Source organism: Carcharhinus amblyrhynchos, chromosome 8 (assembly GCF_965287045.1).
Source record: "Carcharhinus amblyrhynchos chromosome 8, sCarAmb.v2.hapA, whole genome shotgun sequence".
NCBI lineage: Eukaryota > Metazoa > Chordata > Chondrichthyes > Carcharhiniformes > Carcharhinidae > Carcharhinus > Carcharhinus amblyrhynchos.
Genome location: NC_137331.1, coordinates 87583350 through 87609268, shown reverse-complemented (window position 1 = coordinate 87609268; position 25919 = coordinate 87583350). Strand labels below are relative to the sequence as shown.

General features: G+C 40.4%; 1 protein-coding gene across 1 annotated transcript in view; it reads right to left on the bottom strand.

Annotated features, from left to right (window-relative positions):
• Positions 1-25919, bottom strand: part of tmem67 (transmembrane protein 67) — a 130509-nt gene that overhangs the window by 12185 nt on the left and 92405 nt on the right. Inside the window, exons 17-25 of the mRNA XM_080194964.1 lie at positions 25312-25410; positions 24764-24850; positions 22545-22644; positions 13766-13905; positions 11681-11821; positions 7558-7638; positions 7318-7434; positions 5005-5121; positions 4805-4909 (exon numbers count right to left, since the gene is read on the bottom strand). Coding sequence (XP_080051090.1) covers positions 4805-4909; positions 5005-5121; positions 7318-7434; positions 7558-7638; positions 11681-11821; positions 13766-13905; positions 22545-22644; positions 24764-24850; positions 25312-25410 — 987 coding nt within the window. The remainder of the gene's footprint in view (positions 1-4804; positions 4910-5004; positions 5122-7317; positions 7435-7557; positions 7639-11680; positions 11822-13765; positions 13906-22544; positions 22645-24763; positions 24851-25311; positions 25411-25919) is intronic.

Here is a 25919-nt window from a genome sequence, read left to right as displayed (position 1 = left end):
CCAGATTGGTTCAATTCACAATTCCAGGGTAGTGTGTTTGATCCTGGGGAGAGGAAAGGCCAGTTTTGATTCTGAATCATAGAACCATACAGTGCAGAAGAGACCCTTCAGCCCATTGAGTACACACCGACACAGTAGAAACATCTGAATTCCCACCTAATCTCATCTGCCAGCACTTGGCCCATAGTCTTGAATGTTATGATGTGCCAAGTGTTCATGCAGATACTTCTTCAAGGATGTGAGGCAACCCACTTCTAAGATCCTCCGAAGCAGAGCATTCTAGACTGTCAAAACCCTCTGGGTAAAAAAAGTTTTCCTCACATTCCCCCCTAAACTTCCTGCCCCACACTTCAAACCTATATCCCCTTGTGACTGACCCTTCAATGAAAGAGGACAGCTGCTCCTTATCCACTTTGTCCACGTCTCTCGTAATCTTGTACACCTCAATCAGGTCACTCCCTCAGTCTTCTTTGCTCCAGTGAAAACACAGTAAGAAGTCCCACAACACCACGTTAAAGTTCAAAAGGTTTATTTGGTAGCACAAGCTTGCGGAGTGTCGGTCCTTCTTCAGGTGAGTGAAGAGTTGTTTTCACAAACAGGGCATACATAGACACAGACTCAATTTATAAGATAATGGTTGGAATGCAAGTCTTCACAGGTAATCAAATCTTTATAGGTACAGACAATGTGAGTGGAGAGAGGGTTATGCACAGGTTAAAGAGGTGTAAATTGTCTCCAGCCAGGACAGTTAGTGAGATTTTGCAAGCTCAGGCAAGTCGTGGGGTTTATAGATAATGTGACATGAACCCAAGATTCTAGTTGAAGCCGTCCTCAAGTATGCAGAACTTGGCTATCAGTTTCTGCTCAGTGACTCTGCGCTGTTGTGTGTTATGAAGGCCGCCTTGGAGGACACTTATCGGAGATCAGAGGCTGAATGCCTGTGACTGCTGAAGTGTTCCCAGACAGGAAGAGAACAGTTCTGCCTGGTGATTGTCGAGCAGTGTTCATTCATCCGTTGTCATAGCGTCTGCATGGTCTCACCAATGTACCATGACTTGGGGCATCCTTTTCTGCAATGTGTCGGATTGACAAAGTTGGCCGAGTCGCAAGAGTATGTGCTGTGTACCTGGTGGTTGGTGTTCTCATGTGAGATAATGGCATCCGCGTCAATGACCTGGCACATCTTGCAGAGGTTGCTGTGACAGGGTTGTGTAGTGTTGTCATCACTGTTCTCCTGAAGGCTGGGTAGTTTGCTGCAGACAATGGTCTGTTTGAGGTTATGTGGTTGTTTGAAGGCAAGAAGTGAGGGTGTGGGGATTGCCTTAACGAGATGTTCGTCTTCATCAATGACATGTTGAAGACTCTGGAGAAGATGTCATAACTTCTCTGCTCCAAGAAAGTACTGGATGATGAAAGGTACTCTGTCCGCCGTGTCGCAAATGCTCGACAGTCACCAAGCAGGACTGTTCTCTTTCTGTCGGGGAACATTTCAGCAGTCATGGGCATTCAGCCTCTGATCTTTGGGCAAGCTTTCTCCAAGGTGGCCTTCACGATGCACGACAAAGCTGAATCACTGAGCAAAAACTAATAGCCAAGTTCTGCACATGTGAGGACGGCCTCAACCGGGATCTTGGTTTGATGTCAAACTATCTGTAATCCCCGCAACTTGCCTGGGCTTGCAAAATTTCACTAACTGTCCTGATAATTCACACCTCTTTAACCTGTGCTTAACCCTCTCTCCATTCACGTTGTATGTACCTATAAAGACTTGATTACCTGTAAAGCCTCACATTCCAACCATTATCTTGTAAACTGAGTTTGTGTCTATGTATGCCCTGTTTGTGAACACAATTCTTCACGCACCTGAAGAAGGAACGACACTCCAAAAGCCCGTGCTACCAAATAAACTTGTTGGACTTTAACCTGGTGTTGTGAGACTTTTTACTGCTCTTACCCTAGTCCAACACCGGCATCTCCACACCAATGAAAACAACCCAAGCTTATGCAGCCTCTCTTCATAACTTAAATTTTTCATCCCAGGCAGCATCCTGGTGAACGTCTTCTGCATCCCCTCCAGTGCAATCACATCCTTCAGATAATGTGGCGACCAGAACTGCACACAGTACTCTAGCTGTGGCCTCACCAAAGTCCTATACAACTCCAACATGATTCCCCGGTCCTTGTAATCTATGCCTCAACTGATAAAGGCAAGTGTCCCAGTGCCTTTTGCACAACCCTACTAACATGCCCTCCTGCTTTCAGAGATCTCTGGACAAACATGCCAAGGTCCCTTTGTTCCACAGAACTTCCTGGTGTCCTACCAATCATTGAGTACCTTTTTGTCAAATTACTTCTTCCAGAGTGTATCACCTCACACTTTTTCGGGTCAAATTCCATCTGCCACTTAACTGCCCATTTGTCCACTGTGTCTATATCTTCTTGTAGCCTCCAAGACTCTCAGCCTCACTGTTAACCACCTGTCTAATTTGCAAACTTACCCCCCATATTGTCATCAATATCAGTTATATAAATGACGAATAGGGGACCCAACACCGGCACCTGCAGTACACCACTGGACACTGGCTTCCAATCACTAAAGCAGCCTACAACTGAGCCAATTTTGTGTCCACTTTATCAAATTACCCTGTATCCCTTGTGAATTTATCTTCTTTACAAGTCTCCCATGTGGGCCTTGTCAAGGTTTTGCTAAAATACAAATCAACTACATCGACAACACTATCCTCGTTCACAACCTGGTCACCTCCTCAAAAAATTCAATCAAATTTGTTAGGCATGAGTTCCCTCTAATGAGGCCTGACTATCCTTGATCCAGCTTTGCCTCTCCAAGTGGAGACAGATAGTCTTCTTCAGAAGTTTCTCTGATAGTTTCTCTACTACTGACATGAGATTCACTGGTCTGTAGCTTCCTGATTTATGTCTACAACCCTTCTTACATAGTGGAACTACATTAGCTATTCCCCACTTGTCTGGCACCTCCCCTATGGCCAGATAAGAATTGAAAATTTGGGTCAGAGCCCCTGCAATCTCCCCGCTTGCCTCCCATAGCAACCTAGGGAGCAATATCCCTCTGACTCTCTGGGGGTCTATAATAATCACTAGGGTATTTTTATGAGGTTGGTGATGGAGTGAAGCTTCAAAGGTCATGAGAAGCATTCCTGCTCCCCTAGCCTATTAGCAGTCATGCAAGGACTTTCCAAAACTTTCTTTCCAAAGCTGCCTTTGCCTTGCTTCAGCTGATGAGTTTTTAGACAGCTAGAAAGCACAACAAGGGTGTTCAATCAGAGGGTGCTGAGTGAGTGGAATCGGCTGCCATCGGTGGTGGTGGAGGCGAACTCGTTGGGGTCTTTTAAGAGGCTTCTGGGTGAGTACATGGGATTTAATGGGATTGAGGGTTATAGATAGCTCTATGCCCTGGTAGGTAGAGATATGATTGGCGCAACTTGTGGGCCGAAAGACCTGTTTGTGCTGTAGTGTTCTATGTTCTACGTTAAAATCTGTAAAGCAGATTAAATCAAAGGTTGCCAGCATATTAACCAATTTGAAATGCCAATCTGTCACCACCTGTTCCGCTCTGCTGACATCTGAAAGATCAAGAGTTAGATCTGGTTTCCCAATGTCAAATGTAGCCTTCCATCCACACCCAAGCGTGTATTTTTTGATGCTGTCTACAGCAGCCTGTGGACAGCAGGAGTGGCCCAAGCATAAACCTTTGGGGGCTGAAGGAGTTACAGGAGTGGGAAAGAAGTCATTGCAGGAGAGTATTTTATTATGAATGGATGCACAGGAATAGAACCAGGTAGGGGAAGTCTCACACTTTGGACAATACAGGAGGGGTATCTTGAGGTCAACTATGTCAAGGACAGCTGCAATGGCTGATATGCTTCTGGAGAAATTGCAGGAAAGATGGCACTAATTTAGGAAGTGCCAACATGGTCAAGAACTTGGGGAAAGAGAACCAGGTTGGAGATAAACTGGTTGTTTGCCAGGGCAGAGAAGTCAGAGATGAATACTTTGAATATATTTGGGATCTTGACGGTATATTTGAAGCACTGGAGGGTGGGAGGGTCATTATCTGTTGACTGATGTTAACAATATCAGCTAATGATATTGGATTGCAGCGGTTCAAAGAGACTCATCACCACCTTCTCAAGAGCAAGTAGGGATGGGCGATAAATGCTGCCCGAGCCAGCAACATCCACATCTTATAAAATAAATAAAAAAAGATAATATGGGGACCAGAAAACGTAGATGGATGGCTAGTAGTTTGGAAATAGAGTCAAAGGAATAGGATTTGGGTCTCCAGGACAAGATCAATTTGGGGAGGGCACAAGGAGAGATTGTAGGAAATTGGGTTGGAGGGCTAGGGGAAGCAAGGGAACTACCGAGACATTTGAACTATGATCTCACTCTTAGTGACAGAGCAATCTAGGAGCTCCTCATAGTTGCTGTACTATTTTTCAAAGGTAAACTTATTGATTCAATATTCATATCAAGGGATATATCACTGAAATGCATGATGCAAGTATACCCTGAAGGAAGATGCGAAAGAAATCTCATGTGGTTGCTTGGTAGAAGCTAGCGGCAAAGAACTTCAGTGCACTTGTAGCATTCACAACAGCTTGTCCTGGCAGTTTTCCAGCAGAAGGGGCACAGTTTTGGTTGCCATTTTCAGGAATACTGGTGGTTTCAATTATTTTGTGATGACAAATATAAACATAAAGCTATGAATCTGGCTAATGGGGTACACTGTAATCAAGGTGAACAAAATTAACAGAATACTTACATGATCAATGAATGAACTGAGAAATTTATTCGTGGTATTATAAGCCTTCATTCTACGTACAAAGGCATCCTCAGGATTATTCATGGGCTGGATAAATTTATTTGACTGTAAAATTGATACAAAATTTAGGAACATTTAAAATGTTTTCTGATTAATATTTAGGAAATGTGTTAAGGTGAGACATTAATTAGCTGTCAGACCCAATGTATTGGTTCCCGAATCTTGTCATATTGCTCTCTAATCTTTTTTGTGACGAATATCTGAAATGTCTCAATTTCGGTGTTGGGAACTAAGCCTCTTTGACCACACAGATTTTCCTGCAAAAGAACAATTATTTGGCAATCAGACTGATCACATTAAAATTGATTTACTTGATTATTATAAATTCAATAATCATAGAACTAAAACTTGTAAGAGTTCTACAGCCTTGACATTCATGGGAAAAGACAAGGGCTGCTTTCTCCTGTGTGAGTTTGGACATGGGCGGCAGAGTTTTGGGTGACAGGTGGCCTTCCTAGCATTTGCCCACCTACCCCTGACTTGTCTCAAATTTTATGGGGGTGGGTGGGCAAAGCCTGTCCTCTCACAAATTGAAACTATGTGGCTAATTAATGGCCATTGATGGACCACTTTTTGCTAGCTGCAATGAGGCTGGTGGGAGGGGGGTCAAGGACAGCGGAGACGGTGCCCAGATGGTTACCCTGTTTGAACCTAAGGCAGGGAAGTGGGAGACATAAGAATATAAGAAATAGGAGCAAGAGTAGGCCATCTAGCCCTTCGAGCCTGCCCCGCCATTCAATAAGATCATGGCTGATCTGAAGTGGATCAGTTCCACTTTCCCGCTTTCTCCCCATAACCCTTAATTCCCTTGTCTATCAGAAATCTATCTACCTGTGACTTAAATATATTCAACGAGGTAGCCTCCACCACTTCAATGGGTACAGAATTCCAGAGATTCACCACCCTTTGAGTGAAGAAGTTCTTCCTCAACTCCGTTCTAAACTGCACCCTCCCCCCTTATTTTGAGGCTGTTCTGTCTAGTTCTGTTTTCCTTTCTAAGCAGGAAGAATCTCCCTACCTCTACCTTATCTAGCCCCTTCATTATCTTATATGTCTCTATAAGATCCCCGCTCAGCCTTCTAAACTCTTAACGAGTACAGGCCCCGTCTATTTAATCTCTCCTCATAAGCTAACCCCCCCATCTCTGGTATTGGCCTGATGAACCTTTTCTGTACTCCCTCCAAGGCCAATATATCCTTTTGCAAACAAGGGGACCAAAACTGCACACAGTACTCCAGTTGCGGCCTCACCAGTGCCCTGAAGAGTTGCAGCAAGACCTCCCTGCTTTTATATTCTATCCCCCTCGCTATAATGGCCAACATTCTATATGCCTTCTTGATCACCTGCTGCACCTGCAGACTGAGTTTTTGCGATTTGTGCACAATGACCCCCAGGTCCCTCTGCATTGTAGCATGTTGCAGCTTTTCACCCTTTAAATAATAATCCCTCCTACTATTATTTCTACCAAAGTGACACCTCCCTTACAGTTTTAATTTCTCTAGACGAGTCCCTCCCCAGGTACTTTCTTCCCTTTAACCTTTCTAACATGAATCCTCACTTTCCTGACTCTCAATCCTCCTCTAGATTCTCCCCAACAGTCTCACAGTAGACTTGTACTGTCACCTGATTCTGGGCTCCCAGAACTTAAATGTGAGGATTGCCAGCAGGGACCACCACTTCCAGAGTTGCTGCTGGAACTTTAAAGCTCTCTGAGGTAGAACCTCCTCTTGGGTGAGGGGCAGTAAACCTGCTCCCAATCAATTAATGCTCAATGGAGTGCTGACTTGCTCATGGATGCTGACATCGGCAGGGAGACTTCCATGCCAACTTTCTCAGTGATGGAATGGCCATCTGAAAAATCCTGCCTAATGCTTCCTAATATTTAAGTAGAGGTAATTTCTGCTCACTCTACGTTTCTGTGTACTGGGTTAGGGACAATATAGCATTTGGGATAGGAGTACGAGCACCTTGCGTACTCCGGTACAAACTTAGTCGATCTGCGGTTCTGTTCTATGAACAGTATAAAAATATAATTATAGTAACATAGATAATATATTACATACTAGATATTCCATAATTTTGAAAGAAAACACAACAGCTTGTTCTTGAGCAATTTAGTAACGTGAAAGTAGAAATGTTTTGCAAAGAAAAATAACTTCAATATGAATTCAATAAAATAGGTGTATTTGAATCCCTTTATGAAGTGAAAAAAATCATGGATTCATTTAGCTCTGAATAAATATATGAACTACAAGTGCTAGAAAACCTAAATTAAAAACAGAACATTCTGGAGTACACCGCAGGCTTCTTATCAACTGAAAGATAAAATGCAGTTTAGTATTTTAGGTACAGACTCTTTTTCAGCTATAACAATCACTTTTCAATTTTAGACAGAGGCAGAGATTTTGTATTTCTCTAGCATTTGTTGAAGGTTGTACAATGAGCTATTATACCGCCTCTCTCTTTAGATTAAGGTTCATTTCTTCCATGTTGGTATCTGCATGACCATGCACAGACCTGCCATGGATGTAATATCCAAAGCATCTGTGTGAAAAAATCATGACCGAGATCTAAAAAATAAAAATGCAGAACAAGATTAAATAGCTAGTCTGATTTTGTGAGAAGCAATTTTGAAAAATCTGGTAATTTTTTTTAAAAATAGAGAAGTTATTATATTACAGTAGAATACTCACATTACTTATTGAACAAATATCAATAAATTGACTTATTCTGTCTTCCACAAATCGTTCATAAATACTTGCGCAGAAAACTACCTGCAAACAATTTACATATTTAGTCGTTTAAAGTAACATTTCAAAATGATCAAAAATTAGCACTCTTCATTGCTACATATGATACAGACCTGTTTACAAATTGATTTGCATACTATATATGACCATATCTTATTTAATGGGAATTTCAGAAATTGTCACACACAATACACTTGAACAGATAATTTGATATTGGTATACTTAAAGAATTATGATTAATTTTAATGTTCTTTATTTCCATTGATTTTAAATAGATTAAATAAATGATAAGGCGATGGAGGTCACCACGTGTTACCCATTGGAAAGGATGTACTTCAAGTTCTGTTCAAAGCCCTGTCATCTGGCTCCTCTGGAGCAAAATATGTGTTGACACTTATTCATGAGATGCGGGTGCTGCTGGCAAGGGCAGCATTTATTGCCTATTATTATATAAATTAGTGGCTTGTCATTTGGGAGGAAGTTAAGAGTCAATCACATTGCTAGGTATCTGAAGTCATATAAGCCAGACTAGGTAAGGATAGTAGATTTCTTTCCCTGATGGCATTAATGAACCAGATGGACTTTTATGGCAACCTGGTAGTTTCATGGTCACTTGATACTATATTTGTTCCAGATTTAATTAGTTGCTGTAAGGAGATTTTGAAATCAAGAGATGGATTTTATTCTCTTTCATTGCTGGTGGAGCCTCATAAAACCCAGTTAATGGCCTTTCTGCCATCATCGCTATTTTACTCATAGCAATGGAAGGTCCACACCATGCAGGAAGTTTTAGCTGTGCGGTCTGGTGTTAGGCCAAGGGATGGTTGGAGGAAGACTTCCTTTGTAGGCTTCCTGTGCCCATCTAAAGCACCACTCCCAAGATCACATTTCCCTCATCCTCCCCCTCCTGGCCTCTGAAACCCAGGTTACTACCCCACTCACAGCCTGTCTCCGATGAAATCCCTCACTTGCCTTGGTGTCTGGACCTATAGTGATTTCCATTAGGGACTGCCTGTCATTGCAGCTGTGCCCATTGCTCCCACCTGGCACTGCTGGGACCACAGAACTGCTGGCTATCCAATTGGTCAACTGCTCTGAAGCAGGACTTCCTCTTCCTATGGGACAGAAATCCCATTTCCAGCCTATTAATAGCCAATTGACTATTAAATAACAGTCGGGCAGTCATTCCTCCTCAAGGTGGCTATGCATTAACTGTTTATTCAATGGGGCATTGAGGGTGCAGGGATGATGGGAACTTGTGCCCCTATGTCTCTGGGTAATTTATTCAGGCAACGGACTATTAATCCATTACCATAATCACTATGAGGTGAATTTTAAATTGGAAATCAGAACTGCTCACTAACAACCCTACACCATACTTATTCAAAATCTGACATGGTGGTGTCATCATGCCAGTGTCCGATAATACAGAAGTTGGCAGGTGCTGAAATCCAGCCTGCCTGCCATTTAAAAAATAACGAATTAACAAGCTATTAAGCAATAGACTCAGACTTTACATTGTGCCCCTCACCTCACCATTTATCAATGGGTTCATGGGAAAAGAGTCAGAAGGAGTTATCCAGCTATGAAGAGGCATTGCAAAGGTAGATAAAAAGGTTGCAAGTGAAACTGCGGTTGACTTTAGCAGAAGAGTTTGGTGGTGAAGTTGGGAGAGTTCTCTAATGTTGCAAGTTACTTTCATAATCATTTTGAGACTTCACAAATATTGTCAGGGAAAGGTGCCTTGATATAGGTGTTAACCTAAATTTATGCACCTCAGTATTGGACCCCAGGATCAGTGTCCCTATGGGCACTGTATATTCTGGAGAGGGAGGAAGAAAGCTGGTCAAAGTAAGGTGCACTTTGTGGTCCAGGAATCTGCTGTTTAGCAAGAGCCAGTAGATGAGAGACAACCTGCAGAGGAAGGCAAAAACACTATCCTGCCAACATAGTGGCAAAGGATGACATGTCTCCAACAAATGTGATTTGATTTATTACTGTCACATGTATTAGTATACAGTGAAAAGTATTATTTCTGACGTGATATATAGACAAAGCATACCATACATAGAGCAGAAAAGGAGAGAATGCAGAATGTGGTGTTACAGTTAACTTCAAGAGAGATAATCACATCACTGTGTGACATATTGACTGGGGAGATTATTTCCAATTATGTTGGTGGGCACCCTATGCCTGTGGTGTTGAAGGTCACCGTGGCCCTGAATTTCTTTGCCTCAGAGTCCTTCCAGGCATCATCTAGAGACCTTTGTCGGATATCGCAGTCAATATCCAATTATTGCATAAAGATTTTAATAGCTGCAATATTCAGGTGTGCCCATCCTTTCATTTAATTTAATGATGATAATGACAGTCAGGCAGACAGAGCCAGAGGCCGCAAAACAGAGGCCAGGGGTGATGACCACGCCAGGGGACTTGGAGGCCACTGAAACCCTCAGTAATTGCGGACATGGCTGGACAGTGTCAACCTGACACCCTGGCAAGTGCCAATCTGGCAGTGCCAACTGGCACCCTGGTAGTATCAGGTGAACACTGCCAGGTGGGTACTGCCAGGGTGGAAAGTGGCACTTCCACACTGGAGTGGAGCAGAAAGGAGTAATGAAGGGGGTAGAGCTTGAAGGGAGACTCAGCAAGATGGCCCCAATGCTGGCGATCTATGTTGGGGACACATGCCTTCACCTGGGGGGACGGTCTTCAATTTCACTTTGAAATTAGGGCACCCTTAAAAAATGGCACCTGATCTCTGTAGCCAGACTTGCTGGCGTCATTAGGCCCTGCCCTACTATATCTGCATCATCCCTTTACTTTGTGAAGACGGAAGCAAAATATTCATGTAAAACAGCCTCTGCATCTTCACACAAGTTCTCTTCTTCATTTCTAACAGGTCCTACTTTTTCCATAATTAACCTTTACCATTAATATATTGGTAAAACATCTTTGGTTTTTCTTTAACTTTACTTGTTAATCCTTTTTCATGCCCTCTTTTTGATATCCTTATTTCCTTTTTAACTTCATCCCTGCACTTCCTAAATTTGTCGAGGCTTTCTGAAGTGTTTAGTTCTTTGTATGCTTTATTTTTCTGTTTGATCTTCCCCTGTATTCCTCTAGACAACCAGGGGGTTTTGGATTTGGCAGTACCACTCTTATTATTGGAAGGGACATGTCTACTTTGTACATTTAGGATCTGGCTTTTTAGTGCTTCTCACTGGATTTCCACTGATTTATCTAATTATCTAATTGAATTGTGACCACTATTCTGGATATGGTTGCCAACTGTCACTTCACCCTTCTTCTTCTCCAAGATTATGTTCAGAATTACAACTCCTCTAGTTGGGTTTGTCACTAATTGGATGAAAAAACCTTCCTGGACACAGTGCATGAAGTTTCCTCCCTCAGTGCCCCTCATATTGTTTGAATCCCAGATGATATTTGGATAGTTAAAGTCTCCTATCATTATTGCCATCTTGTTTTTAATGTTCATCTGGCAGTAAGAATACTCCAGCAGCAAGCAAAAGAAAGAATTAACTTCACTAAGTAAATAAAAGTAAAGGTTTAATAAAGAAACTTCATTACATCACCACTGGGCCACAAATGCTCCCCCAATCCTTATTTGCTTTCTATTTATATTGGGTTAGTTGGTCAGCCGACAACCACATCATAATGCCATTGGTTAGTTGTCTGCTGGGTCAGCTGACCACTACAGCACATTACCATTGGTTACATTGTAACACTTACAGGCAGAAATTTGCCTACATATTTTTTCTTTTATCTTCCTTACACTATCTGGGGGTCTGTAGTATACTCTCAGTAGTGTGACTGCCTTTTTAAATTTCTAAGTTCAACCCATAAAGCCAGTTTGTTGACCCGTTTGTCAGTTTGTTTACTAACCATGTTAGTTAATTTCTAAAAGCAAATCCATTAGGTTCATTAGATATGACCTACCCTTTACAAATCCACCCTGACTCTCTCTGCCACCGGTTCATATTTATTCCAGTGCTCAGGTTAATTGTGTGCACAAGTAGAATCATAGATTAAAGAATATTCCCACCTGGATAATACCAACTGTCAGCCAAACAGTACTAGCCATGCCGAATCTTAGAATATAGCTCGATGGGACAACATCGCTCTCAGCAGTTCTTTTTAATTGAGAATAAGGATTCATTGAAGTCAGGTTTGCAAAACCAACAACCTAGAAAAAAAACTAAATTAATGCATCTGCAGTTTACGAAAGGTTAATCGTGTGACCAGCGGAAGGTCTAAAATCTAAGTTTGATCAGAAAGTACCCTGAATGTCATAACTTTATATTATGAAACCTACATCCTCTACAAAACTACACAGAAATATTGCAATAAAAGTTCTAGCCCTTGATGCCTGGGTATGATTTATGCCAGCCAGCTAGCAGTAAGTTTCACCAGTATGTCACCATTTGAAGCCTCAACACTGTGCTTTTCTGCTTGCTTACCTATAAACCCTTTTCCTAATCATTAAGAATGAACAATATATGGTGTTGATAACTATACAGTTTAAATTTGACGTAGATAACACATAGAGATGTCTAAAGATAAAATAATGATTTATTGGAGCAATTGTCCACTCTCCTGAAGGCAAGTGACATTTTCCTTTACAGTAAATTAGTGCCAAGATCATATTGCTGTCACTGGCTCAGCATATTCATTGCCTTGTATTTTTATGAAGTATCTAGAAATTTATTTCTGTATCAGATCATTATTTTTAAAAAGTTGTTCACATTATTAGTTATACTGAACAGAAGAAGAATCCCACATCTAATCACTACCGTTATCATTCTCAGCCAATCAGCAAGTCTTGTAACTGGCTTCAACAACCTTGGGCTCAGTGAAGAGCAAAAAATAAATCAGTCAAAATTCTGCTCCGTCTTGCGTTAACAGAGGACAAGATCAACCTTTACTGTGACAAAGGTTGAAATAGGTTGAAAATGCAGCTACTCCCTCTCTGGGCTCAGTTATGAGTAGCTTCTTTTGCAATGTAGAAGCTGCTATGCGAAACCATAGCCTGTAAAAGTCTGTGGTGCTGATTTTTGAGCTTGTTCACTAATTATAGATGCAGGACTTCTGCTGACACAGTTTATAATGTGCATTTCTGGCAGGAAACTGATGGGACTGTAGTTAACTTTATATCAATTTTCAAACAAAGGTGTAACATTTACAATTCTCTAATTTTCTGGTTCCATATCAGTATCAAAAGAGGATTGGAAAATTATGGCAAGTGCCTCCGTAATTTCCACCCTTACTTTCCTAAGTATTTTTGGATGTATTCCAACTGGCCTGGATGACACAACAAATTTAAGCATAACCGGCGTATCTAATACCTCTTATCTATTTTTGGCCATTCAGTATCCCAACTACTTCCTCTTTCACTATGACTGGGGCAACATCTTCTTTCTTGGTAAAGACAGATATAAGATACTCATCTCATATCTTTTCCATGCACCCTGCCTCCAAGTATAAATCTGTTTTTTGGTCCTGAATTAGCTCCACTTCTTTACTACATTTCTGCTATTTGTAGCATTGTAGGGGGCTTTTGGGTCCCTTTTTATGTTGCTAGTCTCTTTGCAAACTCTTTTTTTGCTTCTCTCATCTATTTTTAATTTCCTTTCTCAGCCAGGTTCTCAATTGTATTATCCATCAGTTGTCTACATGCATTTTCTGTTTTATCTTTTTCTATATCATTGTAAATATCCAGTCAGCTCTGGAATTCCAGGACATTTTTGCTACTGCTCTGCTTGAGGAAATGTATCTTGACTTTAACCAAACTATCTCCTATTTGAAGGTAGCCCAATGTTCTGTTAGGTTTTACAGCTATCTTGTTTCCAATACCCCCCGTGCCATACTGTTGTCTAAATTGTCTGTCTGTTTTGCCCCTTCTATAAGATAATGGCTAGAATTCTCCGATATTGGACACCCCAAATCTCCATTTACAGCAGCGGGGCTGGAGAATCCCAGCTTAAGACAAGGTCAGAGAATCTTGGCAAGTGTCTTTATCTCCACTTTTTTGGATTTGTAGCCACCTTGAATACACTACTGGGTTCAATTTATCAAATATTTTGAATATTCATATATGTTATTTTCCTTCCTTATTAAATGTTAAACTTACTTCCAAAATAAAAATAACAACAACGATTTGAAAAATAGGATTAATCTTTCTGATAGTCTGGATGTTATTCCATTCATTTGCTACAAAGTATGTCCTCCAAATGCTCACAGGAGCTGGGGCTGTCTTTATATCACCTCCACCTATAAGCAATGAATAAACAATTTTAACATACTTAAGAATTAAACAAAAAATTACAAATATTAAAGTACAAAACTAAAATGGAAAAACTGGAAATACTCAGTAGGCTCTTCAGTGTTCGGTTACAGTATTTCATCATTCATTTGGGCCCTCTGCAGTACTCTAGTTTGAGCGTGGATTTTACTAACTTCAGAATTTAGTTACACCCCCATTTTTCTTTACAGTAGACAGTGCTGGAGAAGATTCTGTTACTGCCCGGGGAAGGGATGCAGAATGAAAATCTGGAGATAGATTTTTTTTGCCAGAATATGGTTCTGATGGAGGAGTGAACAAAACTTTGATTTGATTTATTATTGTTGCACGGTCACCCTGTTATAGAAAGGATATTATTAAACTAGTAAGAGTGCAGAAAAGATTTATTAGGATGCTACTGGGACTTGATGGTTTGAGTTATAAGGAGAGGCTGGATAGACTGAGACTTTTTTCTCTGGAGCATAGAAGACTGAGGGGCGATCTTATAGCGGTCTATAAAATAATGAGGGGCACAGATCAGCTAGATAGTCAATATCTTTTCCCAAAGGTAGGGGAATCTAAAACTAGAGGGCATAGGTTTAAGATGAGAGGGGAGAGTTACAGAAGTGTCCAGAGGGGCAAATTTTTTCACATAGAGGGTGGTGAGTGTATGGAACAAGCTGCCAGAGGTAGTAGTAGAGGCAGATACAATTTTGTCTTTTAAAAAGCATTTAACCAGTTACATGGGTAAGATGGGTATAGAGGGATATGGGCCAAATGCAGGCCATTGGGATTAGCTTAGGGGTTTAAAAAGGGTGGCGTGGACAAGTTGAGCAGAGGGGCCTGCTTCCAAGTTGTAAACCTCTATGACTCTATGTATTAGTATACTGTGAAAAGTTTTGTTTCTTGTGTGCTATACAGAAAAAGTTTAAAGTTTTAAGGTTTATTTATTAGTGTCACAAGTAGGCTTATATTAACACTGCAAAGCACACTGTACATTGAGAGAGGGTGCAGAATATAGTGTTATAGTCATAGCTAGGGTGTAGAGAAAGATCAACTTAATATAAGCTAGGTCCATTCAAAAGTCTGATGGCAGCAGGGAAGATGCTGCTCTTGAGTTGGTTGGTAGGTGACCTCAGACTTTTGTATCTCTTTCCTGACGGAAGAAGGTGGAAGAGAATATGTCCATGATGTGTGGAGTTCTTGATTATGCTGGTTGCTTTTCCGAGGCAGCGGGAAGTGTAGACAGAGTCAATGGATGGGAGGCTGGCTTGTGTGATGCACTGGGCTTTGTTAACAACCCTTTGTAGTTTCTTGCAATTTCGGACAGAGCAGGAGCCATACCAAACTGTGTTATAACCAGAAAAAATGCTTTCTGTGGTGCACCTGTAAAAGTTGGTGAGAGTTATAGCAGACATGGCAAATTTCTTTAGTCTCCTGAAAAAGTAGAGGCATTGGTGGGTTTACTTTACTTCTACATTTAAGACCTATTTATTTTTCTAGCATTTTCTGCTTTCATTCAGCCCCACTATTTATTTTTCCTTGTCATTTCCCTCAATTATTTCCAAATGTAGGCCTTTCCTTTTATCATCTATCCTTTTGATGTTTAGTGTATTTTCATTGTGATACCAAGATAATATTTCATATTATCTAACAGTTTCCCACTTTCCTATTAAGCAATTTGCAGATTATTTAGCCTATTAACTACCATGTAGTTATCTTTTATCTTTCTCCCCTCTTATTTTCCAATTTTACAAGATGTTTGCTGATGTAATAAAGTTGAGGGTGACTTGTTCTGGCTTCAGCAATGAAAGATTTATTATTAATATAATATACACAAGGTAAGAGTCTGAGAGAACAAGTACACAAATCAACTCTCCTCCCTAGCCTCCAACAGAGGTTCCTTCCCATTCCAGGGCACGCGCCCTTGCTCCCAATTGGCTCAGATTCCCACGCAACCTCTCCAGCACGATCATGTTGGTGTCTTGGGATCGCCCCTTTAAAGGGACTGCCACATTATCACAGCTGATGTTTCAGTTTTCAGTTATGGTGTAGGATTAAACTCAAAATATGAGCTTCTGTTTTTCTTTTTACAGGATTAACTTGTTCCATAGGCTAGACAGAGACTCAAACAATAAGAAAGAAAGTAATGCCTAGCCTCCAGCTCAGTGTGACTTTTTCTGATGTTGAGTTAATCATGAAAATTATGATACTTAAAGATTATTAAATTCTGCTCTTGTAACTAGGTAAATAACACTATCACAGCTATCATAGGTTAATGCAAAACCCTGTTTCTTCAATAAACACCAATTAACTGCTCCCCAGCTTTGTCAGTGCTAAAGGCACTCCATACCCAGACGTAGAAACATATAAAAAATTAATAAAATTCATTCTGAGTATTGGGCAGGAAAGTCATCAAAAAAGTCATCAAAAAACTCACTAGAAAGGGCGATATTCTGTTTCAGTGTTGGCGATGAGAATGAGATCCACTCAAGCCAGTTGTGACAGCAGGACTATAGTTTGGTGAGTATTTTGTCTGACTATATTCCCAACTGAGTACTGTTGTAGATCAGCAGCTGATTAAAAGAGCAGATGTGAACCAAGCATAGACCAGACAAAGGGAGAAGTGAAGTGAAATGAAGTACGTGATCATGAAGTTCCCCTTGAGTTGAAAGCAGTCAGCCAACTATGGGGCAAGCCAAGGCCAGTTGGAGTACTGCGGGTGTGAATAAAGGATAAACAAAGTACTTTAGTTCTGAAATTTCCTTGTGCTGGTGAGCTATGGCATCAAATGCCAAAAGGCGGAAATTGAGTTCATTACTGAATGGGAGTTGAAGGGACTACATCCCTCCACATAGCCTGAAACTATCACAAGCTAATTGAGAAAATATAAAAACAAGGATGGGTTCCTATTGACCCTTCACTGCACAGTAAAAACTAGTGGGATACTCAAGCAAGTGACAAGACAGACAATGCCATTGTCACAACTTTTATTTATTTGCAACAGACAAAATTGTTTGCAACAACAATCCTTAAAGCACACTGCCCTGTTGGCAGTCCGGTCCTATATCCAACCTATAAGGAACATCATAACAGTGCCTTTTGATAGTGCAACGAGGCAAATGCTCTTTTAGGAGGTACCCATTCCCCAATGAATTAAAGAAAACTTAGGTTATAAATGAAATACAAGCTTGTGTTAAACACTGCTTGCGCTCAGCTCTCTGAATCTGAGTATTATACAAATATTCAAAATCCAAGATGACGCTGAAGTGAGGCAACTTCTTACAAGCTATGCCTAGCATACCTTCAAATTCTATTTTTTATTCTCATTCTATGCTTCTCAAGCTTCATTCTAACTCTTTTATGTTCTACACTCACTTGTTTCTTTCTCTGTGAATGGTATGCTGTGTCTGTGTAGCATGCTAGAAACATGTGACAATAATAAATCAAATCAAAATCTTGTAAAAATTCATTTAGTTCAAACAGCTGAGAGTTTCTGTTCCAGCTGTCAAGGTCAAAAAAAGCTTGCAATTCGGCAGCACTTCAAGTTGAATTTTTCAAAACATTTGTGTGAAAAAAAAACTCTTCTGATTTCTTTCAAATTAGGTTAATTACTGAACATCGGAAATTGAAAAAAAATAAGGATAGAGACAAGAAATGAAATTTAAGCAAAACTGAAGAAAGAGAATGGAGGATCTGCTTTTTATTTTACTCAAGAGATTGCGAGCTTGAAATACTTTATTTCTTTAAGAAATTTAGCTGCAAGAAAATGCTGTGAATTAACCCTGAAATTTATGAATGATGAAACTTTTGTTTGTTTTATCTGGATGTTCGCAGATTTTCATTGTTTTGCACTACCCTATGTTTATCTTTCGGAGGAATTAAACTTAAGTTTTTAATTACAGGTAGTTTGAAAGTTTTAAAACAAAACCACAAGAAGCACTGCCATAATTCATTTTGCTTATCATGTTATCATTGTTTTAAAACATTTGCTGTTTCTTTGCAAGTGTATGGATGATAGTCGTGTGTTGTACGCTTTAAATGTTAATGTCTTCTGACTGATGTTGTGATTTAATTCAAACAGTTAATAAAAAGAAAATGTAATTAATAAAGTGTCTTTTCTCAAAGTTATACACTTAGGGTTGTGTTTACTGGCCAGAGGTATGATTCTAGGATATGTTGATAACATGTGGCAGTTCTAATCTGGATAAAAAAAATCATGCACGTGAGAATGAGACAGATTTAATTTGATAGGGCTAATCAAAATTTGGGATGTTTGAAATTATTACAATAAATTCTGTGTTGAATTGATCTTCAATTAAAAACTTCTTCCTGACACAACTGGCACGATGAAAGAGAAAATTTGGAGATTGGATACTGAGGAAAAAATTCAAAAGGAGAGATTGTTAAATAAAAATGCGTCCCAGACTGTGTTTTTCTTAGACTAAATTAAGGGAATGGTGGTGATGCAAGGACATCCATTTGAGAACTTTTACTCCACCCTTTTCACACTGGCAGACAACTGACTCTCGTCAACAAACAGCTGAAGCTTATCACAGCCAAAGATATTTCTGCAGGAATTGGGGATCTCAAAATTCTAAGTTTTGAGTTGTCAAGATACGTACAGATGAATTATGGGATTGGGTCAGCATGTTGGCACTGCTGCCTCACAGCGCCAGGAACCCGGATTCAATTCCCAGCTTGGGTCACTGTCTGTGTGGAGTTTACACATTCTCCCTGTGTCTGTGTGGGTTTCCTCTGGGTGCTCTGGTTTCTTCCTATAGTCTACATGTGTGTGAGTTAGGTAGATTGGCTATGCTAAATTCCCCTTGATTGTCAGGGGGACTAGCTAGGGCAAATGCATGGGGTTATGGGAATAGGCCCTGGGTGGGATTGTGGTCCGTGCAGACTTGATGGGCCGAATGACCTCCTTCAGCATTGTAGGAGTCAATGATTCTATAAAAAATTAACCCATTGTGCAGATTACTATAGTTAGAGATGAAGGGAAATAACCCAGTGGGATACATGACCATTGAGGGAGAAAACCCTATATGTGATGTACAAGTGGGAGATGAGGAAGTGGATAGGGCAAGAGAAGAGTCATTGAAGAAGACTGATGTAACCCTGTTTGTAAACAGGTTATGGTAGATTGAATTTTTTAAATGATTCATTCATGGGACATGGGCGTTGCTGGCTGGCCAGCATTTATTGCCCATCCCCAGTTGCTCTTCAGTAGGTGGTGGTGAGATGCCTTCTTGAATCGCTGCAGTCCACGTGCTGTGGATTGACCCACATTGCCAAGAGGGACAGAATTCCAGGATTTTCATCCAGTGACTGCGAAGGAACGACAATATATTTCCAAGTCAAGATGGTGAGTGGCTTGGAGGGGAACTTGCAAGTGCTAGTGTTCCCATGTACCTGCTACCCTTGTCCTTCTAGATGTTAGTGGCTGTGGGTTTGGAAGGTGCTGTCTAAGGATCTTTGGTGAATTGCTGCAGTGCATCTTGTAGATAGTACACTGCTGCTACTGAGCCTCGGTGGTGGAGGGAATGGATGTTTGCCAATCAAGCAGGCTGCTTTGTCCTGGATGGTTTTTTAAAAAAGTTTATTTATTAGTTACAGGTAAGGTTTATATTAACACTGCAATGAAGTTACTGTGAAATTCCCCTAGTCGCCACATTCCACTGCCTGTTCGGGTCACTGCACCTAACCAGCACGTCTTTCAGACTGTGGGAGGAAACCGAAGCACCCGGAGGAAATCCATGCAGACAGGGGAAGAATGTGCAAACTCCACACAGTGACCCAAGCCAGGAATTGAACCCAGGTCCCTGGCGCCGTGAGGCAGCAGTGCTAGCCACTGTGTCACTGTGCTGCCCCTGATGTCAAGCTCCTTGAGGTTTTTGGAGCTGCTCCCATTCAGGCAAGTGGGGAGTATTCCATCACACTCTTGACTTGTGCCTTATAGATGGTGGACAGGCTTTGGGGAGTCAGGAGGTGAGTTATTCACTGCAGTATTTCTAGCCTCTGACCTGCTCTTGTAGCCACTGTGTTTATGCGGTGAGTCCAGCTGGTCAATGAAAACCTCAAGGTTACACTGGGGGATTCAGTGATGCTGACACCATTGAATGTCAAGGAGTGGTGGTTAGATCTCTTATTGGTGATGGTCATTGCCTGGCATTTGTGTGGTGCGAATGTTACTTGCAACTTGTCAACCCAAGCCTGGATATTGTCCAGATCTTGTTGCACTGGAACATGTGCTGCTTCAGTATCTGAGGAGTCATAAATGGTGCTGAACATTAAGCAATCATTGGCGAACATCTCCACTTCTGACCTTTTGATGGACAAAAGATCATTGATGAAGCAGCTGAACATGACTGGGCCTAGGATACCAGCCTGAGGGACTCCTGCAAAGATATCCTGGAGTTGAGATGAATGACCTTCCAAAACCACAATCATCTTCCTATGTGCCAGGCATGATTCCAATCAGTGGAGAGTTTGCCCCGATAACAATTGATTCCAGTTTTGCTACAGGTCCTTGATGCCAACTCGGTCAAATTTGGCCTTGATGTTAAGGGCTGTCACTTTCATCTCACCTTTGGAATTCAGCTCTTTTGTTCATGTTTGAATCAATGCTGTAATGAGAACAGGAGCTGGGTGACCCTGGTGAACCCAAACTGGGCATCACTAAGCAGATTGTTGCTGAGCAGGTGCTGCTTGATAGCACTGTTGATAGCCCCTTCCATCACTTTACTGATGATCAAAAGTAGACTGAATGGGTGGTAATTGGCTAGGTTGGATTTGTCCTGCTTTTTGTGTGCAGGACATTCCTGGACAATTTTCCATGTAGTCAGGCAGATGCCAGTATTGTAACTACACTGGAACAGCTTGGCTAGGGGAGCGGCAAGTTTTGAAGCAAGTCTTCATTACTATTGCCGGAATGTTATCAGGGCCCATTGCCTTTGCAGTATCCAGTATCTGCAATTGTTTCTTGATATCATGTGAAGTGAATCAGACTGGCTGGAGACTGGCATCTGAGATGCTGGGGACCACTGGAGGAGGCCGAGATGGTACTTCTGAAAATTGCTGCGAATATTTCAGCCTTATCGTTTGCACTAATATGCTGGGCTCCTCCATTATTGAGGATGGGGATATATGTGGAGAGCCAAGAACAGGATGGGCAATTGTTGAAAAAGGCAGGACAAAATTAAAGGTGGAATCTATTTGACTGATAGGAACAACAATGATTAAAAAAAAACCTGACACTTAAAGGGATTTAAAAAAAAGAGAAGAAAACATATATACAATTTATGGACATAGGCACAAAGTCTCTTTTGAAGATAAGAAATAAACATAAATAGAAATGTGCCAGTCTAGTAACACTATCGTTTGAATTTTGGACAATTCTGAAATGTGAAAAGTACGTTGTGATTTAGCAAGTTACTTTTCAAAATGATATAATCTAAGGTAAAGAACAAATGATCACAAGATGTTAATGCCTGTGATCAAATAGAAATCTTTGATTTTTGTTTTACAAATAGGAGAATATTTTACTGGACTGCAAGCTTTCTCCAAGGCTTGTGACTATAAGACCGTAAGACATAGGAGCAGAATTAAGCCACTTGGCCCACTGAGTCGGCTCTGTCATTCAATCATGGCTGATATTTTCCTCATCCCCTTTTCTCCATAACCCAGATCCCATCATTAACCTATCTATTTCTGTCTTAAAGACACTCAATGACTGAGAGGGCATACTAACTAGCAGATGCATCAAATTATTTAGAATTAATTGAGGGTTAAAGATAGAGACTGGAAATCAAAACAGCAAATGGGATATTGGATGCAATTCAATGGAACATTTCAAACTGGTACAGATATATATTCTAGCAAAAGGAAAGTACATCCTTGTCTATGTTCTTTTTTAAAAGAACAAAAATTACAATGGTACATCTTCATTTATGTCATTCATTAGCATATTCCATTTGTTAACCCTTTAAATTACACCAACAAAGGCCGTTTATTTAAAAATTATGTTGAGTTTTGTGAATAATTTCTGCATGCAATCTAGACCTTTTTTGGTGGAGTTTTATCTAATATGGAACATGGTACCTTTCCAACATGAGATGAATGCCCACCATATTCAAGGGTTAATCATCTTATCTTATGCTTGTAAAGTTAGTGCTGCACCAATTAATCTTTCCGCTGATTTTTTTCCCCAGAAGTAATGTTGTTTGTATCTAACTCTATCTCTATCTAGTTAAGCATGTTGAGTGTCTCTTAGGATACTTTCTCTTACATATAATTGAATTAATCAGTTTTATTTTAAGTTAAGCTTATGGGCCTTCAGATTCCTGGTTATAGCCTCCAGTACTACATACAACTTAACTGAGGTCAAGGGAACAATCTCTGGCTAGCAAGTGTAAAAGATTGGAGCTATGAGTTGCAAAGCCACTCCTTAATATCCACCTTCCATTGGATTACAGTTTCATTTGGATTAAAAATTGGAATTTTAACAAAAATGGTAATATGGACAAAATCATTTATTAATATATCTGTCAAAATTTTAAAAATAACTGAATATTTGAAACCAAATAGCAAAACAAAAAAAAAGACGAATGAATGCAATACTTACGTACAATGGACTTGACAATTTTGCCTTTGGGTCTTTCCCAGTCAATAAAAAAGATGTCCACTGTTAACTGGATTCCTAGTTTGTGCAAAAGCTGAAGGAACTTAGTGAATTGACATTCCCAGAGGTGAAAAGAAAAATATAAAGTTATACGTTAATAGGAATTGAACAGAGTAAACATGGTAATGTAATGAACTAGTAAAACATAAAAAGGAGGGAGTTGGGTTTGGGTGTGCGGATGTGAGAAATGGGATTAAAAGTGTGATGAGAATGTGAGTGCGGGTGTGAGAGTGATGAGAAATTGCAAGTGTGAGAGAGGTGGGAATGTGGATGGAACTGAGAATATAAGTTTGAGCGAGATGGTAATGGTAGTGTGAGAGAAGTAGGAGTGAGAGAGAGAGAGGTGGGATTGTGGGTGCGAGTGTTTGTGTGTGCAAATGTGTGTATGCAAGTGTAAGAGAGTGGTGGGAGTGTGAGTGTGAGAGATTGGAATCTGAGTGCGAGTATGAGAGATCATAGAACCCTACAGTGCAGAAAGAGGGCCTTTGGCCCATCGAGTCTGCACTGAACACAATCCCACCCAGGCCCTACCCCCATATCCCTACATATTTTACCCACTAATCCCTCTAACCTATGCATCCCTGGACACTAAGGGGCAATTTCTTAGCATGGCCAATTAACCTAACCTGCACATCTTTGGACTGTGGGAGGAAACCGGAGTACCCGGAGGAAACCCATGCAGACACGAGGAGAATGTGCAAACTCCACACAGACAGTGACCCGAGCCGGGAATTGAGCTCAGGACCCTGGAGCTGTGAAGCAGCAGTGCTAACCACTGTGCTACCGTGCCATGAGAAGTAGGAGTGTAGCTGGAAATGCAAGTGTGAGAGAGGTGTGAGTGCAAATGTGTGTGCAAGAGTGCACGCGCATGTGTGTGTTTTGCATCCAGCTCTCCAACAGCACTCTTAATATTAAACAAACTGGTGAACAAAATAAGCAACATCCCGTTTCCCATTAAAAAATGACAAAAGAAGGTAACACTTAATACTTTGTTGGATAAAATAATTTAAAAAATATATCAAATATACAAATATAAGAAATAAGAAAGACTTCCATAAATTTGTTTTTGTATGTTTGTACCAATTGCACAAAAACAATCATTTCTTTATAGTTTAACTCAATAACATAATAAGAAAGTTTCTCAGGGATTCTGAAAGTACTCTTGGGAGGTCAAAAGAGTACCATGGCCAGAAAAATTGGGGAAACCCTGCTCTAATGCATCTGATGGAGAGACCTGATATGTACTCCAATGCATCTGAACATTTACAGAATGCTGGTCAATTTAATGGTCTTTAATCAAGGACTCAGCCCTTTGAGCAATAACTGCATTGAAAACATTTTTAAATCATCAGAAATAATTTGCTTATAATAGCTGAAGTTGGCAAGGGTTTTTAAAATTAACTGTTAAAAAGTTCCTGACTCCACAACAGGCTTTCTCCAAGGTTTCCGATAACTCACCTGTTGTGGTTCCCACAACAGGTGCAGGAACCCACCCTCTTTCATGAAAAAAAATGAGAGGGAAGCCTGAATTTGTAGAAGTCATTTAAATAGTGAACTTGATGTTACTTTAAGTGAGCATCAAGTCTTGACCTGCCACTTTTCTCAACCTGGCAAAAAAGGAGAACAGCAGATCCATACACCTCCTGTTTCATCCTTCCAATTTCCTTATGGGCAACATAAATAACCAATCATTTTTCGCATTTGTTTTCAGTGAACTTATGAACCTAGCAACTTGCGCAGTCAAGTTCAGTTTTAATGACTCCCTGTGTGCCTAAATAGCTAGCTTAGCTATGGGATCTCCTCTAGGTCCAGTTCTTATTAACATTTTCAGTGGCTTTCACAAGAAACATGTTTTTGATGGAATGAGCCCCAGTTAACCTGCTACCATGTTCATATTTCGGATATTTAGTTGACGTGCTCATAATTCTTAAGCTGGCAGCTGCATGTAAGGACATCACCTTCAAAATCTGCACCTTAATTTGCAAATTACTCCATGGTCTTATGCCAGTCAACCTCAGCAACCGCCATTAGCTCTCCATCTGAATCTATGTTTTTTGGTCTATTGGTGGCAGTTGGCAAATGGGAATCTGTTTCAAACCCTTTGACTGGAACATGAATAGCTGTGCTAACCCAAAGATTACCAATATTCTTTATACACATACCTTCAGGGCAAATGCACTGACTACACAAGAAATAAAGTACATCTCTTGACTGGACGTGGGCAGAAGAACAGAAACAATCTGCTGACCCTGAAGAAACAAATAATATCCAAGCAAAGTAATTGTAAACCACCTTCACAACAATTAATATTATTTTGTAGCAATGTGTGAGGAACTTGACACAAGATATAGGATGTAAGCAACAGATTATCTAATGAATGCCTGTCCAGAATCTGGTCAGGAATGGTATTTATGGAATAAATGTATTTTGTACTGATATTAAACATATGGGTTTTTGATAAGCGAGGGGATTAAGGGTTATGGGGAGAGGGCAGGAATGTGGAACTGAGCCACGACAGATCAGCCATGATCTTACTGAATGGCAGGGCAGGCTCGAAGGGCTAGATGGCCTACTCCTGCTCCTATTTCTTATGTTCTTATATTAAGATTAATTGCTTTAGAGATTTCAACAATCTAACTTAAATATGTATGATATTCAACATATATCAGACATTGTAATATACAATAACACGTTAAATATTTAGAGATACCTTGAAGAATGTAAGCCAGTAAAATCCTGTTCCAAACGTCACAACAAAGAAGGTATTTGCCAAGTCTCCAGCATAAAACAGCAAGAACTTCAAGATTGTCTAGATGTAAGAAAAACTATTTCACACTTTTGTCTCACTGAGGGTTATAATTAACCAATAATCACTTCTAGCACTAGTTATGCAGTTTTGCTTTTACACAGCCTAGATACTTAAGCTTGCCTTTACGTTTCTACCATATCAGTATCATGGCAGAGACACATTCAACTCCAATAAATGCACCTTTTGTGATTAAAACGAATGTACAAATCCTATGAAACAAATGCAAAATTAGAGAATTGGCTCCAAATCCAATCTTGTTAGTGTTAATGTTGAGTTTATCCAGTGAGTTGCTGTGCCATATGAACCAGGAAAGTTGCAATATAGTCAGCTACATCAGCTGTAGTGGCACTACATGAGGTCTTAAAACCTTTGAATTATGAAGAGAATAATCAACCAGTTTTCCTGATCCCCATCCAAGATCTTAAGGAAATGCCAGAAGTGGACGATCTGGCAAAATCAGAACTGTGCTTACTTGTGGGATAGTTCTTGTCAATAACCTAACAATGCTC